The 17,405-nt window shown below is 48.6% G+C and overlaps 1 protein-coding gene across 1 annotated transcript; it reads left to right on the forward strand.

Annotated features, from left to right (window-relative positions):
* The first annotated feature begins 14,100 nt into the window (after nt 1–14,100).
* On the forward strand, nt 14,101–16,083 carry Ifnl3 (interferon, lambda 3). The gene is given in 6 exon segments (NM_001446764.1): nt 14,101–14,265; nt 14,347–14,534; nt 15,050–15,127; nt 15,383–15,526; nt 15,628–15,714; nt 15,798–16,083. Coding segments are annotated over 6 exon segments (606 nt in total). The 5' UTR covers nt 14,101–14,255; the 3' UTR covers nt 15,897–16,083.
* Nucleotides 16,084–17,405: the final 1,322 nt, after the last annotated feature.

Consider the following 17,405-nt stretch of genomic DNA (forward strand, 5'->3'; position numbering starts at 1 on the left):
CTCTGGGTCTTGCGTGGTGTCTTTGGCCTGGGTTTCCCTGTGGCTCTCAGCCTGTTGCCGTGTGGGGCCTGAGGGGCTGAGTGTCCAGCGGTGTCTGGAGTGCACTGCCATCCCTGCTCCATGCTTTTAACCTGTCCTAATGGGCAGCCCCAGCTGATGTAGGAAAAGTGAAAATAAGGCAGCAGGTTGACACCTGCCACTAGGGGAGCCCAGGCTGGGGAAGCCCAGAGAGCAGGGTGTGGCGAGAGCAGGTGAGACACTGCAAGGAAAGAGAAAATGACAGAGATCCAGGTCACCTGGGGCAAGGTTCGTCAGGAGGTTCCCACAGGAGCTTGTGGCTGGGGCAGCTTCAGGGCAGAGGCTCAGGTCCTTGGTTCAGTTCTGTGGTAGATACCTGTGCTAGAGAGAAGACAGGCAGATGTCCTGCCTTCTGCTCAGTGTCCCACCCAGGCTATGGAACAGATCCCTAGGAGCTGCCCAGGTGAGGTGTAGAGACCCAGCGTTGCCTGCTGGCTGGAGGGGTTAAAGGCTAAAACCTAAGACCCCACCTCCTGTGGGAAAGGAAGTATGCAGGTGCCCAAAGTCACCCCGTGAACTCTTCAGTTTCTTTCAGATCATCACAGTTTTGGGCTCCCTTAATGTCACCACATGCCGTGTTTGTGTTGATGCTGTCTTTGGATTGTCCGTCTTCCCCGCTCCCAAACCCATCCACCCCTACCTTTCCCATCTCACGTCACTTGTGTCCTCTTCTGCCACCCCCTTCCTCCCACAACACTTCATTTCCCCCCTCAAGGTCCCCTTTTTAGTTTCATGATCTATAGTAGGCCCCCGTGTGAGGGAATGTGGTTGTCTGCCTTTTTCAGTCTGGGTTACCTCATTTACTAAGATAGTATCCTGTCTGTCCATTTCACAGCGCTCTGTGGACTTTCGGTTTTTTCTAAGTGGCTGAATGAAATCCCGCTGCAAATTCTTCCCACATCCACATCATCTGTCTGCTGGTGGGCAGCTGGGATGGTCTCCTCACGTTACCATGAGAAGAGCATCTGAGACCAGGGAGTGCACACATCTCTGGTGGCACTTACGGGCCTCTGGGGTTTGCCCAGGTATGGGAGAGTGGGTCCTATTTTTTTATTTACTTTTTATTTTTTTAGAAACTTCTATGCTGGATTCTATAGTGGCTGCACTATTTTGTTCTCCTCAGCGCTAGATATAGTTGATAAAGCTTCCCCTCGGGGTTGGGGATTTAGCTCAGTGGTAGAGCACTTGCCTAGGAAGCGCAAGGTCCTGGGTTCGGTCCCCAGCTCCGGAAAAAAAAAAAAGAAGAAGCAAAAGCTTCCCCTTGCCCCCACATCCTCACTGGCATTTGTCATTGGTTTTCTTTGAGACAGTGTTTCCCTGTGTAGTTCTGTCTGCTGGGCAACTCACTCTGTAGACCAGGATGGCCTCGCTTCCCCACCGCTCGGATTAAAGGCGTGCGCCACCGCATTCAGTTTTATGATTGGAATTCTGAAGGGGCTTTCTTAATCAGATTACTTGTGGTAAGATGGTCATTTTGATAGTATTGATTCTAAGAATTTGGGAGCCCAGATGAGATGTCTCTATCCCCTAGTGTCACTATCAATTTCTTTTTTACGAGTCCCTACGTTTCCACCATAGAGGCTGTAAAGGTTTTCATCTCCCTGCTTAGATTTATTCCTAGGGTATCTGCATTTATTTATGTATTTTTGACAATTCCATACATGGATGTGACCCACTCTGTTTCTTCTCTTTTTTTCTTTTCTTTTTCTTTTTTAAAGATTTATCTATCTTATGTGCATGAGTACACTGTAGCTGTCTTCAGACACACATCTGTAATCAGATTCCATTACAGATGGTTGTGAGCCACCATGGGGTTACAGGGAATTGAACTCAGGACCTCTGGAAGAGCAGCCAGTGCTCTTAACCACTGAGCCAACTCTCCAGCCCCCTTCTCTCCTTTTCTTATCTCTCCCCATTCTTTATTTCACTGAAACAGTCGTGAATGGAATATTTTCCTCAGCAAGTCCATCATTGGCATAAGAAAAGCTGACTGATTGTTTTGTTACGGGATCCCATGCATCCAGGCTAGCTTCAAATCAACATGTAGATAACCTCAAATTTCTGACCTTTTTGCCTCAACATCAAATGCTGAAATTACAGAGGTGCTCCCCCATGCCCAGTTTATACAGCTCTGGGGGACTGAACCAGGGCCTCAGTCACGGTAGGCAACAGTCTATCAACTGATGTTGGGTCTAGCCACAGTTCTATAACAGCCACTGACTCTTACAGCTTGTCACTGAACGTGTTTTGCCAGATCTAAAAGTTTACTGCTGGAGTCCAGAGCAGCTTTTCTCCATTCGTTCATTCTCTCTTCATCCCCATTTTGGGAAGAAAGTGAGGAACAAGTTCTATGTATCTCAGGCTGGCCCAGAGTTCTTTGTGTAGCTGAGGATGACCTGGAGCTCCTGGTCCTCCTGCCTCTGCCTCCTAGAGATTATGAACCTGTACCGCCGTGCCTAGGATGATTGGCTCTGGGACGGGTGTAGCCAAGCATCTCAGTGAAGGTGTGTGTGATAAGGACCTTCATCCCTGAAGTTGGAGTCTGACCTCGTCCAAGGCGACAGAATAGAATTCTGGAGGATACATGATGGCATGTCTCATGGAGCTCAAAAACAAGATTTATTTTATTTTTGTGTGTCAATTTTTCCTGCGTGCATATATGAACACCACTTGCCTAATGCTCAAAGAAGCCAGGAGATGGCATAGGAGTTTGACGATGTAGGTGGTTGTGAGTCACCGTGTGGGTGATGGGAACCACACCCAGGTCCTAGTGCTCCTATCGACCAAACTGTGTCTACAGCTCTGGCTTTTCCATTTCTTGAGACACTTACACATCCTCGTTTCATGGGAACTTTCTGTATTTTTGAAATGATATATATCTATGTGAGTACTCCATGGCTACCTCTTGTAGCTCAGGTTAGCCTAGAACTCATTAGGTAGCCCAGGCTGAACTCAAATTCATGAACCTCCTGTTCCCAGTTCCAGAATGCTAGGATTTGATTCTCTTTGTAATTGATTCATCTGAGGAAAGCCAGGCATACAATTGCCTTCACTTAGAAACCTTTTATCAAAAATTCAGTTCTTGGTTTCTGGGTGGAAATGCCATTTTCAAGTGCTGAATTCTTTTATTGAGCCGTCTAATATGCTAGCTAGTAAACTCTGTGGCTAGGTGTGCTCACCAGAATCCTAGGGTCCTGCTGCTGGAGGTGGGAGAGGAGTGATCGCCAAATGTCACCCTGATGAGATCCATTTCCACTCAATGTCCACAATACAAGGGACCCAACCTATACACCACTATTTGGTTCCATCTCTGATCCTATAGGAAGCCATGGCATCAGAGACACCAGCAGGTCAGCCTTCTTCCCCTAGAGACGCCCTCAAGTTGTCTAAGATTCAGGATCCGTAGGTGGTCCGGTGATGGTCACACACGGGGCAGAGACTGGCTGGACCCCAGCATCTTGCCTCACCTACAGTGTGCACTCAATGTCGGCCCCTGCAGCAGGACCTGTCTTCTACTGTCCCCTGGATGGTGTGCAGGGTGCTGCCCACATTGGGCACTGGTACCTGCATAGCCCGTGGTGACTTTTATGGGCCTGGGTGAGAAACAGTTCACAACTGGGCTTCTCCAACTGGAGTACGTTTTTCAGATTATGATCTCTGGCTCCAGGCACTGTGTGATCTTAGCTTGCAAGAATGTTATAACCAGTAATCTTGTGCCAGAATGGTAGCTGCCCAACCATCAGATACCGAATCCGCTTTTCCTCTCGCGCATCTGTCACTGGTTTTGCCTTATCCTGTGCCCTTTCCTTTACCATAACCATAGTCAGTCCTGTAGAAGTCACTTTCCACCAAGTTCTAAGTACTAGAGGAATGCAAATCAAGTCTTCAAAACTGAAGTTTCCACCATGACCAAACCTATAGGTGGAAAACTGAGTCCCCCAAACATAAACAAATCCCTGCCCACATACACAGCTTCCTACACATGCCAGGGGCTGGTCTGTGGCTCAGTGGTGGAGCCCCTGCCTAGAATCCCCCAGGGAGGGGCAGGGGCGTGGCTCAGTGGTAGAGCCCCTGCCTAGACTCCCCCAGTGAGGGGCAGGGGGCGTGGCTCAGTGGTAGAGCCCCTGCCTAGAATCCCCCAGTGAGGGGCTGGGGGCGTGGCTCCAAGGCAGAGCACTTTGTTAATCCATCTTGAGGGGATGAGGACTTAGCTGAAGAATATAGGGCTTCCTCACAGACACAATGCCCTGAGTTCCATTTCCAGCTCTGGGAAAAAAAAAATTGTTTCTTTTCTAATGTTACTGTAGCCCCAAACCTTTATTTTTGTCACTTTCTATTTCATTTTGTTGTTTCTCTCTCTATAGACCTCCCTTTTGTCTCCTTCTCTATCCCTGTAGGTCTCTACTCTGTCTCTGTTTCACTTTATTTTTTAAACATATTTTAGATTTGTTTTCAGTTAATTTTTGTTTACTTATTTTATATGAGTGCTCTATCTGGATGTGTGCCTGCAGCCAGAAAAGGGCACCAGATCCTATTACAGATGGTTGTAAGCCACCATGTGGTTGCTGGGAATTGAACTCATGACCTCTGAAAGAGCAGCCAGTGCTCTCAACCACTGAGCCATCCCTCCAGCTCTCTGTTTTACTCTAAACATTAAAGCTACTACTTCTTTTCCTGATAAAATTAGCAACTTGCACTCGTTGGATAAAGCTTACTAAACACAGAAAAGTCTAAAATAGTTGGGGAGGGGTACCCCGTCTATACCACTGTCTCCCTCGTCTCTCAGTTGGTCTCACATCTCACTTGTGGGAGTCTTTCCAGAGCACAGGGAGTGTCGCCTGTATTTATGTGTGTGTGTGTGTGTGTGTGTGTGTGTGTGTGTGTGTGTGTGTGCGCTCTCTCTCTCTCTCTCTCTCTCTCTCTCTCTCTCTCTCTCTCTCTCTCTCTCTCTTGTTATCAACACTGGTTCCTAAGTATTCCATCCACACAAAAGCCTGCAACCTGGACAGCTGCTGTCAGTCTCAGATTGTCACCTCAGGGAGGTGAATCTATTTTTGACAATTTGTAATTGTTTCTTTTCTTTTCTTCCTCTGAGTGAGCAATGTCCCCCAAATTGGACGCTTGCTGTATACAGTTTGGTAGCCTGCCTTCTCTGTCTCCTCATTACCTCTCGTTTGCATTCTCCCTCATCCTTAATTATAGTGTATCAGTTAGGACCCAGCGGGAAACAGATGGCCCGATCAATTTAGGATAATTGGAGATGGGTTGGGAAGGGATTGCATTTCCAAAAGGGTTTCCTAGTAGAAGGAGATGATGATAGGGGTGAAGTCAAGGCCCTGGGGCCAGCATGGGGCTGGGCAGGACACTTGTAGGTGTGCTTTGGGGGAAAGGGTGGGGAGGAACCGATCATTTGGAGTGCTGTGAGGAGACCAGGATACCCTCTGTGCCTGGTACTATGACTTGGCTGTACCCTATAAACCCAGCCTGTGGTGGCCCCCAGCATGTGGGAGATGTGGAGAGGTCAGGGGAATCTGTTACACACACCCATGTCCCAGCCTCAACAGATTCATTTAGTAACTATTGGTTAGCATAGGTGCTCTCTCCAGCGTTTTCTGGAAACCCTGCTTCTCAGTGGAGACGCAGGCAGGAGATTCATGCTTCTTATATTTTTCACTGGCTTAACTACCTTTCTCACTGGGCGTGGTGGTACATGCCTTTAATCCCAGCATTCAGGAGATACAAGCAAGTGGATCTCTGAGTTTGAGGCCAGCCTGGTGTATATAACAAGTTCCGGGATAGCCAGGGCTATACAGAGAGACCCTGTCTCAAAACAAAGCAGTGTCTTTCTCAGTGTGAAGAGTTTTTACATTTAGTTTGGTTTGGTTTGCTTTTGCTTTTGTGAGATGGCATCTCCTGCAGTCCAGGCTGGCTTTGCTATGTAGCCAAGGATAACCTTGAACTCCTGATTCTTTGACCTCTACCTTCCCAGTGCTGAGATGTGTGCCAACCCCCCCCCCCTAGTTTATGCTGTGCTAGGAACAGATCCCAGAGAAAACTTCATGCTAAGCAGACACTAACAACTGAGCCAGATCACTTGTCCCCTGCTATCAGAATGGTTTGGTTTCCTTTGATGGTGTTGAGACGGGTCTTATTGTATACTCTTTGTTGGCCTGGACTTTCTATGTAGATCAGGCTGGTCTCAGACTCACAGAGAGTCACCTGCTTCTGCTTCCCCAGTACTGGGATCAAAGGGGTGGGGCCACCACAGCTAGTCTGTATCCAAAATGTCAAGAACAAATTTAAATTCACTGTTGTTACACTTGTGTCATTTTCGAGCGATGTTCTAGCTTTGTATTTTTGTGTTTAGTTCTCTTATATAGTTTGAGTTAATTTAAACTTTTTTATTACAGTTGTTTGCTTTGGGGTGTGTGTGTGTGTGTGGTGTGTGTGTGTGTGTGTGTGTGTGTGTGTGTGTGTGTGAAGTCTGGGTACTGGAATGCCACCAAGCATGTGTAGAGATCAGAAGATAGTTCAATCCTGGTGATCCACAAAGGTGGAAGGAGAAAACCAATTCTATAACGACGTTGTCCTCTGACCTCCACACACACACAACATGGCAAACACATGACACACACACACACACACACACACACACACACACACACACACACACACACATAGACACAAGCAATGACAGTAATAAACCAAGTTTAAATTTTGTTGTTGTTTTTTGAGACAGGGTTTCTTTTGTGTGACCCTGGCTGTCCTGGAATGCTCTCTGTAAACAAGGCTGGTCCTGGACTCAGAAATCTGCCTGTCGCTGCCTCCCGAAGGCTGGCATTGAAGGTACATGCCACCACCGCCCAGATCAAGTTTAATTTTTTTTTTTTTGTTCTTTTTTTTCGGAGCTGGGGACCGAACCCAGGGCCTTGCGCTTCCTAGGTAAGCGCTCTACCACTGAGCTAAATCCCCAGCCCCTCAAGTTTAATTTTTAAAAAAGAAAAAGAAGGATTGGAGTTAAGAGCACTGGCTGCTCTTCCAGGGACCCAGGTTCAAATCTCAGCACCCACATGGCAGCTACCACTGCCTACGATTCTAGTTCCAGGGGATCTGGCACCCTCACACAGACACACATGCAGGCAAAACACCAACACCAATCACATAAAATAAAAATAAATCATTAAGAAAGAAAAGGAAATATGGCAAATCCTGGGAGGACAGAGGAAAAGATCAAGCAATGCTACACTGCTCAGGAGACCATGCTCCTGCTGCTTCAGACCCTGGGGACCTTCGGCGTGGTGGGGCTGGTCCTATCCTCGAAGTTCTGACTCACATGTGTCCCTACAGTTCTGGGTTCCACTGCCCTATGGTATGGAGCTCTTCCCGGGGCATCAGTGCCTCCCTGCAGTTGATGGCCTGGAGCTTGGGTGCCCTGACCTCAGTCCTACAGCTCCGCCCACTTAGCACCTCCATCCTGCTAGAGACCCAATTTCCTGGATGTCCGAGCAAATTAAGAGCCCAGACTGGGGCTGGGGATTTAGCTCAGTGGTAGAGCGCTTACCTAGGAAGCGCAAGGCCCTGGGTTCGGTCCCCAGCTCCGGAAAAAAAAGAACCAAAAAAAAAAAAAAAAAAAAAAGAGCCCAGACTCCACCTTGAGTTTCTTCACTTGGTTCCGGTCCCAGCTGCAGCTGGGACTGATGGGGGTCAAGAAACTTGAAGATGTCCCCAAGACTTCCAAAGAGATGGCACAAAAAAATCAGAAAACCATGAGTGCAGCTGAAAATGTGAGTTAAGTATCAGAGGGGAGCAGTCAGGTACGGTGGGTCAAGCGCTTGCACAGAGTTGATTGGCAAAGCCTTCCCGATCTTGTCCGCTCTATCGCCATTACAACTGCAGGACCCACCTGTCTGTAACCTAGACCCTGCCATCTTTACCCCCTTGCTCCCGCTTACTAGGGACCTCAGGCTGGTGGTACTCAGGGGGTGGGGGTGGGGGAGGGAACTGTGTCTGAGCGCCCCTCCCTTCCCTGTGTTGTTACTGCCTCCAAAGAAGAGACCACAGGTTCCAGGGCGAGATGAAGATTTACTGCAATGGGCTGGCAGAACTGCTCCAGAATGGGGATGGAAGGGACATCAACTCTGCCAACAGGGTCACAACTGGCTTCTGAGGTTAACAGACATCTCTTGTGGGGCATCCATATCCTCCTAACTTGAAACACGTGCACGTGCACATACACACACACACACACACACACACACACACAAACACACACACACACACACACACTTTGACATTCTGTGGATCTAAGAGTCTTGGATCCCATCTGTGGGGCCCAATTCCTTAAGGTACTTACTAGAGAAAGCTGAAATGTCACTGAAGAACACTTCTCAATTCTGTTACACGCATTTGGTTTGAGTTTGTGCACTCTGTGTGTTTTCTGTTCCCGCTCTAAGTGTTAATACATTGCCGCTGTTCAACAATGTTCTTTGCACTATTTACGTTGGATATGATCATTCTTCACATGTTCTCTACAGATTCTTTTTTTTTTTTTTTTTTGGTTCTTTTTTTCGGAGCTGGGGACTGAACCCAGGGCCTTGCGCTTCCTAGGCAAGCGCTCTACCACTGAGCTAAATCCCCAGCCCCTTCTCTACAGATTCTTAAAATGGGATTTGCCATCATTGATTCACATTTCAAAGTCTAATCTGCTTTAAAAAATATTCTTTTAAATTTTTATTTATGTGTATATGAGTGTGTGTGCGTGTATGTATGTGTGTGTGTGCGTGTGTGAGTGTGAATGTGTATGTGTGTGTGTATATGTGTGTGAGTGCATGTGTGTGAGAGTGTGTGTGAATGTGTGTGAGAGTGTGTGTGTGAGTGTGAATTTGTATGCGTGTGTGTATATGTGTGTGAGTGCATGTGTGTGAGAGTGTGTGTGTGAATGTGTGTGAGTGTGTGTGTATGTGTATGTGTACGTGTGCATGTGTGTGAGTGTGTGCGTGTGAGTGCGTGTGTGTGAGTATGCGTGAGTGTGTGTGAGAGTGTGAGAGAGTGTGTGTGTGAATGTGTGTGAGAGTGTGTGTGAGTGTGAGAGGGTGTGTGTGTGAATGTGTGCGCGCACACACATGTATACAGATTCCTACCAAGGCCAGAAGAGGTCATCAGGGTCCCAGGAGCTTGAATCATAAAGGGTCATGAGCTGACTGATGTGGGCACTAGGATTCTCTGCAAGAAGAACGAAGTGCTCTTAGCTGCTGAGTCAACGCTCCACCATAGCTCTAGGAAATGTCTTCTCTGTGAATCTTCATTCCCTTGTCTAGGAAATCATTTTGATAACCGCAAAGCAAGAACCCAAAACAATGCAGTCTGTTGCTCTTGCTCTGGGTTGCCCACCAGAGCTGACGGTGAGGCCACACCACTGAATGTATGATGCATTGGCAGAGGACTGGGGAAGTAAGGTTGGCACTGCCCAGGAAGCTTCTTCCCTGTTGGCTAACTTTTAAAGTCCTGGAAGGTTCTGTGTAGGCTGCTGGGGGAAGGTTACACGCAATCTGGCATTGCTGTGGACCTGTGAGTGACGATAATGACTAGAAGGTAAGATATACCCATGGGCACAATGGTGGTATGAACGTTATTGTGGAAACCAACTCATTTGTGACTGGATTTAAGGTTTGTCCAGAGAAGGAAACTCATTCCTGGTGCTGCAAATCTGTCAGGAAGCCCATGGTGGGAGGGTCTGCAGGCCCCTGATACTGGTGTTCTGCTAAATAGACATAATGTCAAACAACCCGCTAAACTAGTGGTTCTCAGCCTGTGGGTCTAGACCACAATGGGGGTCAAATAACCCTATTACAGGGGTTGCATATCAGCTGTCTTACATATCAGATATTTATATTATGATTCACAACAGTAGCAAAATTACAGTTATGGAGTAGCAACAAAAATAAATTTGGGGAGTTGGGGATTTAGCTCAGTGGTAGAGCGCTTGCCTAGGAAGTGCAAGGCCCTGGGTTCGGTCCCCAGCTCCGAAAAAAAGAACCAAAAAAATAAATAAATAAATTTGGACCACAACAGGAAGGACCGTCTTAAAGAGTTGCAGCATTAGGGTGGTTGAGAACAACCACTCTACACTCACATTGCTCTACCTATAGCTTAATGCAGCTTTTAGACTTCATCAGAGAACCTTCTCTGTGTAGCGGGCGGTGTGAGCACCGGAACTCACAGCTCATCAGAGCGCAGAGGTGAGGGGTCATTGAAGTATCAAGTCACAAGTGGGGCATCTAGCATACATGCACATACACACACACGTACACAAACACACACACAAGCACACATACAAACACACACAAGCACACATACAAACACACACATGCACACACACACAAACACACGCAAGCACTCATACAAACACACACATGCACACACACATGCACACACACACAAACACACACAAGCACACATACAAACACACACATGCATACACACAAACACACACACAAGCACACATACAAACACACACAAGCACACATACAAACACACACATGCACACACACAAACACACACAAGCACACATACAAACACACACATGCACACACACACATGCACACACACAAACACACACAAGCACACATACAAACACACACATGCACACACACACAAACACACACAAGCACACATACAAACACACATGCACACACACACAAACACACACAAGCACACATACACACATGCACACACACACAAACACATACAAACACACACACGTACACAAACACATACATACACATGCACACACACATGCACACACACAAGCACACATACAAACACACACATGTACACAAACACATACACACAGATGTACACACACACACACACACCTCAAGGTTTGGAGATCTTGGGAGAGAGAGCAAAGTACTGTAAATACTAGAGGTCAGAGAGGAATGAAAACTTCTAAATGTGAGAGGTTGGCTACAACTCCAATGGCAAAGCAGCCATGACCACCTGCATCAGACTTGCACAAGAACAAGCCAGTCAACATTTTGGCCTGGAGCAAGGAAGGGTAAATGAACCCCTACACCTGACTGAGGAGCTACTGACAGTCGATGTTTCCCTGGGGAGGGAGAGTTGTTTTCATTAACAGTGTGCCCTCACCAGGGTATGTCAAACACACTCAAGTGGATGGCCCCATACTTAGGAGTGTGGTCAACAGAAATTGGGCTCTGTGAGCTATTTTTTTAAAAAAGAGGGGAAACTAATTGTGAGGGAGTGGGAAGGTGGGGAGTCGATCTAGAAAAAGTTAGGGGGGAATTGGAGTATGATTAAAATGTACTATATAAGGTTCTCAAAGAATTAGTAAAATATTATATTGGTAATAATAATTCTACAGCAAAGAGGTTACAGACAGTTCAGTAGCGCTCATACCGGTCTTCCAGATGGGTGCTTAATGGTCTTGGTAGGTAATCATACACATAAGTACGCAAATGAATGTATTCTTTTGTAATCTGTGTTTCTTCTTCCAGTCCCACCTCCAGGCCTCACTTGTGGCTTTAAAGCAATGGCCTAGCCACACGGAAGCCACCGTTTACTGGGTATTGAACTATTGACCTCTCCCTGGAGCATTGTGTGAACAAAAGGAAGGGGGCTGGGACTGGTGGAAGCAATTGTCAAAACTCAGCCTCTCCTCTCCAATGTCTCTCCAGTTCTCCGATAGTTAAACAGCACACATAATCAAGGGGCACCCAGATCTCTCTGTGGCTCAGAGAGAAAGGGCACAGCCCTTTCACTGTGTCTTTGATAGGTGACCCTGGGCGGATCTGGACAGCTCTCTGTGACTCTGTAGTTGTTTTTCCTTAAAAAAGGTGGGCGAGCCACAATCTATTTGTGATCTTGGGTTTTCAATACTATGTTGACACAAAACCTCCTTGACAGGTTGCCGTGAACACGCTCCTCGGAAGGGGGTGTCTACATCTTCACTGTGTGCCTGCCTGTGATTTAGTCTAGAAGGCTCTTCTTTGGGTTTTCTCTCCCTCTGCCCTGAGTCTTTACCTGATGATCTTCCCACAAGGCACTGCACCGATAAAAAAAAAAAAATGCTCTCCTGGGGCTGGACAGATGGCTCAGTGGTTGAGAGCACTTGGCGGCTCTTCCAGAAGTCCTGAGTTCAATTCCCAGCAACCACGTGGTGGTTCACAGCCACAATCAGATCTATATGATCTGATGCACTCTTCTGGTGGATGGGAAGCCATAGCACTCATATGCCTAAAATATGTGAATAAATAGATACCCTTCTGAACCAGTGGTTTTGTCTGCTTTATCCCCTCTCTGTCAGTCAGTCAGTCAGTCAGTCTGTCTGTCTGTCTGTCTGTCTGTCTCTCCTTGTTTTTTGTTTGTTTTTGTTTTCTGAGACAGGGTTTCTCTGTGTAGCCCAGGCTGTCCCGTAACTCACATTACAGACCAGGCTGGCCTTGAATTCAGAGATCTGTCTGCCTCTGCCTCTGTCTCTGCCTCCCCAGTGCTGGGGTTAAAGGTGAGAGTCATCGTGTCCGGCTTACTCACTTTATTTTCTCTGGCACTGACATAACATAGGTTGCAGACTCACTGCTACAGGCTGAGGAAAAGCCCTGGGGAGGCGCTTTGGGTTGTTGAAGGCTTGTGTTGTTCCCAACCTAACGCCTTGTCCGGGCATCCCACACAGTGTCTACCACAAGTAGGGGCTGAATGGATCCTTACAGAATGAATGAAGACATTTTTGTTTTTTATTAAGATTTACTTATTTTATGTGTATGAGTGTTTTGCCTGCATATCAGTGGATTGTATGTGGACAGGCCCATGGGAGGCCAGATGAGGGAGTCGGTCCTCAGGAACTGAGGTGTTTGCAGGCCACCACGTAGGTGCTGGAAATTGAACCTGGGTCCTCTAGGAGAGAAGCCACTGCCCCACCCCTTTTTTAAAAATTTATTTATTTTATGTATATAACACTGTAGCTGTCTTCAGACACACCAGAAGAGGGCATCAGATCCCATTACAGATGGTTGTGAGCCACCATGTGGTTGCTGGGATTTGAACTCAGGACCTCTGGAAGAGCAGTCAGTGCTCTTAACCGCTGAGCCATCTCTCCAGCCCAAGAAACCATCACTTTTAACCTTGGAGCAATCTTTGCAGCCCTCAAATGAAGATGTTTGTCACAAGCCAGTCTGGTGGCCAAACCTTCTCCTAAGCAGAGAAATTGGGGAGCTTGGAGATGCTCAACATGAAGAGGGCTTAACAGACCAGAGTTTGATACTGGAACACCCGTAGCAGAAAAGAAAGCTAGTTTCTAAAATGTATCCTCTGACTGACCTGCAAAAAGCACCAAGAAATAACTGGAAAGAAAGTGGGGTTCTGTTTTTGTTTTTTTGTTTTTGTTTTGTTTGTTGGTCTTAGACTGGATCTCTCTACATACCCCTCACTCTCCTGGAACTTGCTATGTACACCAGACTGGCCTTGAGCTCACAAATTGGGAGCTAGCGAAGGAGGCTCACAACTATATGCCAGCAGCCTGGACGCTGGAACAGAAGTCTCAGACAATCCTGAGTTAGGACTCTAACTTGAATCAAACTGAAGCAATTCAGAGCCAGCTGTACCACAGCCATAGCAGACTCGCAGAAGAGCAGAGAGCCACGCCCGCCTCTGAGCACCAACATTTTCTCAGTATTGTGCCCAGTACGTCTGGTCTTCTCTGTACCCCAGGCAAGTATCTGCCACAGGACCAAACCAAGGACCTGAGCCTCTGCCCTGAAGCTGCCCCAGCCACAAGCTCCTGTGGGAACCTCCTGACGAACCTTGCCCCAGGTGACCTGGATCTCTGTCATTTTCTCTTTCCTTGCAGTGTCTCACCTGCTCTCGCCACACCCTGCTCTCTGGGCTTCCCCAGCCTGGGCTCCCCTACTGGCAGGTGTCAACCTGCTGCCTTATTTTCACTTTTCCTACATCAGCTGGGGCTGCCCATCAGGACAGGTTAAAAGCATGGAGCAGGGATGGCAGTGCACTCCAGACACCGCTGGACACTCAGCCCCTCAGGCCCCACACGGCAACAGGCTGAGAGCCACAGGGAAACCCAGGCCAAAGACACCACGCAAGACCCAGAGACAACCTCCAGGGAGACTTGAGTCCCCAACTCCTCACAGACCTCAGCGAGCAACATGAAGCCAGGTGAGTCCCCAGAATGGCGTGTGGGTGAGTGTCCCCAGAGCCCCCTTGCTACACATCTCACTCTGTCCCTCTGTGTCACAGAAACAGCTGGGGGCCACATGCTCCTCCTCCTGCTGCTGCTGCTGGCCACAGTGCTGACAAGAACCCAAGCTCACCCTGTCCCCAGGGCCACCAGGCTCCCAGTGGAAGCAAAGGATTGCAACATTGCTCAGTTCAAGTCTCTGTCCCCACAAGAGCTGCAGGCCTTCAGAAAGGCCAAGGATGCCATTGTGAGTCTCCCTCTGCCCTTCTGTGGGCTACCCTCCTCCACCCCTCCCTTTCTGGGTTTCATCCCTTAAGCTGACTGGGATAAAAGTCTCCACACTTTCTGCAGTGGGATGAATTCAAGTCCTGCTATAGTGGGCTAACCTTAGCCCCTGGGCTAAAGCTACTCTTGCTGCAGTGAGCTAGTGTCCACCCTTTCTTGGGTGGGAACAGAAAACCAACATTTTCTGTAATATTCTAAGCCCCACTATTCATATTCACACGGGAGACTAATTTCTACTCTTCCTTCAGTGAGCTAACCTCACTCTCTCCTACACTAGGATAATCTCCACCCTTCCCAAGTTGGGCTATCTCCTGCTCACTAACAGTGCAGTGGCCATCTTGTAACCAGTGCTGTGGAGGAATCTCTGTCTTAATGGCCATCAACTTCATCTTTCCTGTCTTGACCCACCCCCAGCCCCACTGCGGTGACCTAACCTTCACCCTCCTATGTAGGCTAACCTGTGTCTTTGTTCTCCAGGAAGAGGGGCTGCCCCAGAAGGATGTGAGGCGCGCTTCCCGCCTCTTGCCCAGGGATGGGAACCTGCAGCAGCTGCAGGTGAGTGGGAGCTGGACACGGTCTGCTCTCAGAGGCCTCCTCATCTGGGTGCTATTTGTGTCTCCACTTTCCTGCTTCTCTTCCTCACCAGCAGTCCCACGACCTGTCCACTGTGTGAGCCCATTGACTGTGGCTCCTCATCTGTCCCCTGTCCCTCTGCATCTCAGATGTCCCCAGTCCTGTCCCCTTTACCTGTCTCCCTTGACCTCCCACCACTGCTCCCTCACGGGTCCTCTCTCGTGTCTCCTTACTCAGGTCCAGGAGCGCCAAAAGGCCTTGCAGGCTGAGGTGGCCCTGACACTGAAGGTCTTGGGGAACATGACTGACCCAGCCCTGGTCACCATCCTGGGCCAGCCTCTTCACACACTGAGCCACATCCACTCCCAGCTGCAGACCTGTGTGAGTCCTGGGGCCCTGGCTCCTCCACACTGTGACTCTAGCCCCTTGGGCTTGCCCTGAGTCCCAGCAGCAACCTCACAGTCCCCATCCTTGATCCACAGACAGAGCCTCAGCCCACAGCAGAGCCCAGGCCGCAGAGCCGCCTCCTCTCCCGCTGGCTGCACAGACTCCAGGAGGCCCAGAACAAGGTGAGTCTGGGCAGGGGACTGGGGTCTGCAGGGCCTGGGAGCTCTGAGGCCCAGCAGCCCCTGAGCCAGCCCTGTCCTTTCAGGAGACCCCTGGCTGCCTGAAGGCCTATGTCACCCTCAACCTCTTTCGCCTGCTCACCCGGGACCTCAAGTGTGTGGCCAGTGGAGACCAGTGTGCCTGACCTGGAACCCTCCTGCCAGCTTCTGGAATTCTTCACTGTGTGGATGCACCAAGACCCCACCTTAATTTATAGCTATTCATGCCTTTTTAAAGCATTTATTTATATGTGTGGGTCTCAGACTCAGACCCCATAAAATGTCTATTTTTTTACTTTGTAAACATTCTTCAAATACACAATGATAAAAAACCTCTGTGGTGTGTCACGTGTGTGTGTTGGTGTTGACTCTTGTTCTTTTGCCTCATGGCAAAGGACCATAGCCTTAGCTCTACAGGGACACTCCTCTTGCTCTGAACTCTGTGGTCTAGCCTGAGCTACTGCTTTTTACCTCTGGGTGGATTGCAAATTGGCTCTTTTTGGAGGAGGATGGATCTTCTTAGGTTGTTCTGGAAAAATCTCTTGCCTGTGGTCCTGGGTGTTGGCAGCAGGCTTGTTTATGCTCTTCCTTGTTTCTGCTTTTGAGATGGCTTCTTGTAGCCCAGGCTGGCCTCCATTTTGCTATGTAGTCTGTTGGCCTTAAATTTCTCCTTGTCCTGCTGCCCCCTCTGGGATGCTGGCCTTGCAGGCATGACCACCGAGCCAGGGTCTCACAATAACCAACCTTGCTTCACTAAAGACGCCGTGGTGGATCGGGTCCTCTGTGCTTTGCTCTTTTCTCGTCTGGACCCTGTGTGAGGACAACGTGTGCTTCCCAGAGTGGTGGCTCAGCAGCCCATTCCCTAGGACAGTGTTTCACGATGACACACAGTTTCCTGAACCTCAGGCTGGCTTCAAACTCACTGTGTCACCGTGGATCCACCTGCCACCACCTCCCTGGTGCTGGCATGACAGGCATGTGCCACCACATCTGTCTTCATACGGAGCTGGGGATTGAACCCAAGGCTTCATGTGTGCCAGGCAAGAGTGGCCCCTGAGTCACATCCTCAGCCATGTCCAGGACAATCTTCATCCACAGATGTCCACAGCGTGTGCTAGTAACCATCCTGGCCTCTAATACAGGCAGACATGTGTGAACTACAGAGAGACCAGAGCTTTGAAACAGGATGTGCATTGGTCTGCTTGTGGGGTGTGATGGTCCATGCCTTCAATCCCTGCCCTGAGGGGGTGGAGACAGGAGCGTCAGCTCAAGGTCATCCTTGTCTATTTGGTGATCTTGGGGCTAGCCTGGGCTCCATGAGACCCTGTGCCCTGATCCTATTGTTTATCTACTGTCTACATAGTGATTCTGAAGTACTACTCACGTCGACAGTGGTTATGTCTGAAAGTGGCTTCCAAGATGGGAGCATCCAAGACCCATCTTGTCTTACAATTGCTCTCCTGTGTCCCAGAAGGTGTAGGCCTGAGCGTCACTCAGAAGTAATTTCTGTCATTTGGGTATGTGTGTTTGCAAGCGTGTTCATGCCTTTTGCCCACGTATTTATATGTATGTGCGTGGAGGATGTAAGTGGAGATTCGTTGTCTCCCTCCATCAACTCTCCACTCTGTGTTTTGAGGTGGGTGGGGTCCCTGTGG

The sequence above is a fragment of the Rattus norvegicus genome, chromosome 1 (genome assembly GCF_021556685.1).
Source record: "Rattus norvegicus strain SHRSP/BbbUtx chromosome 1, alternate assembly SHRSP_T2T, whole genome shotgun sequence".
NCBI classification, from domain to species: Eukaryota; Metazoa; Chordata; class Mammalia; order Rodentia; family Muridae; genus Rattus; species Rattus norvegicus.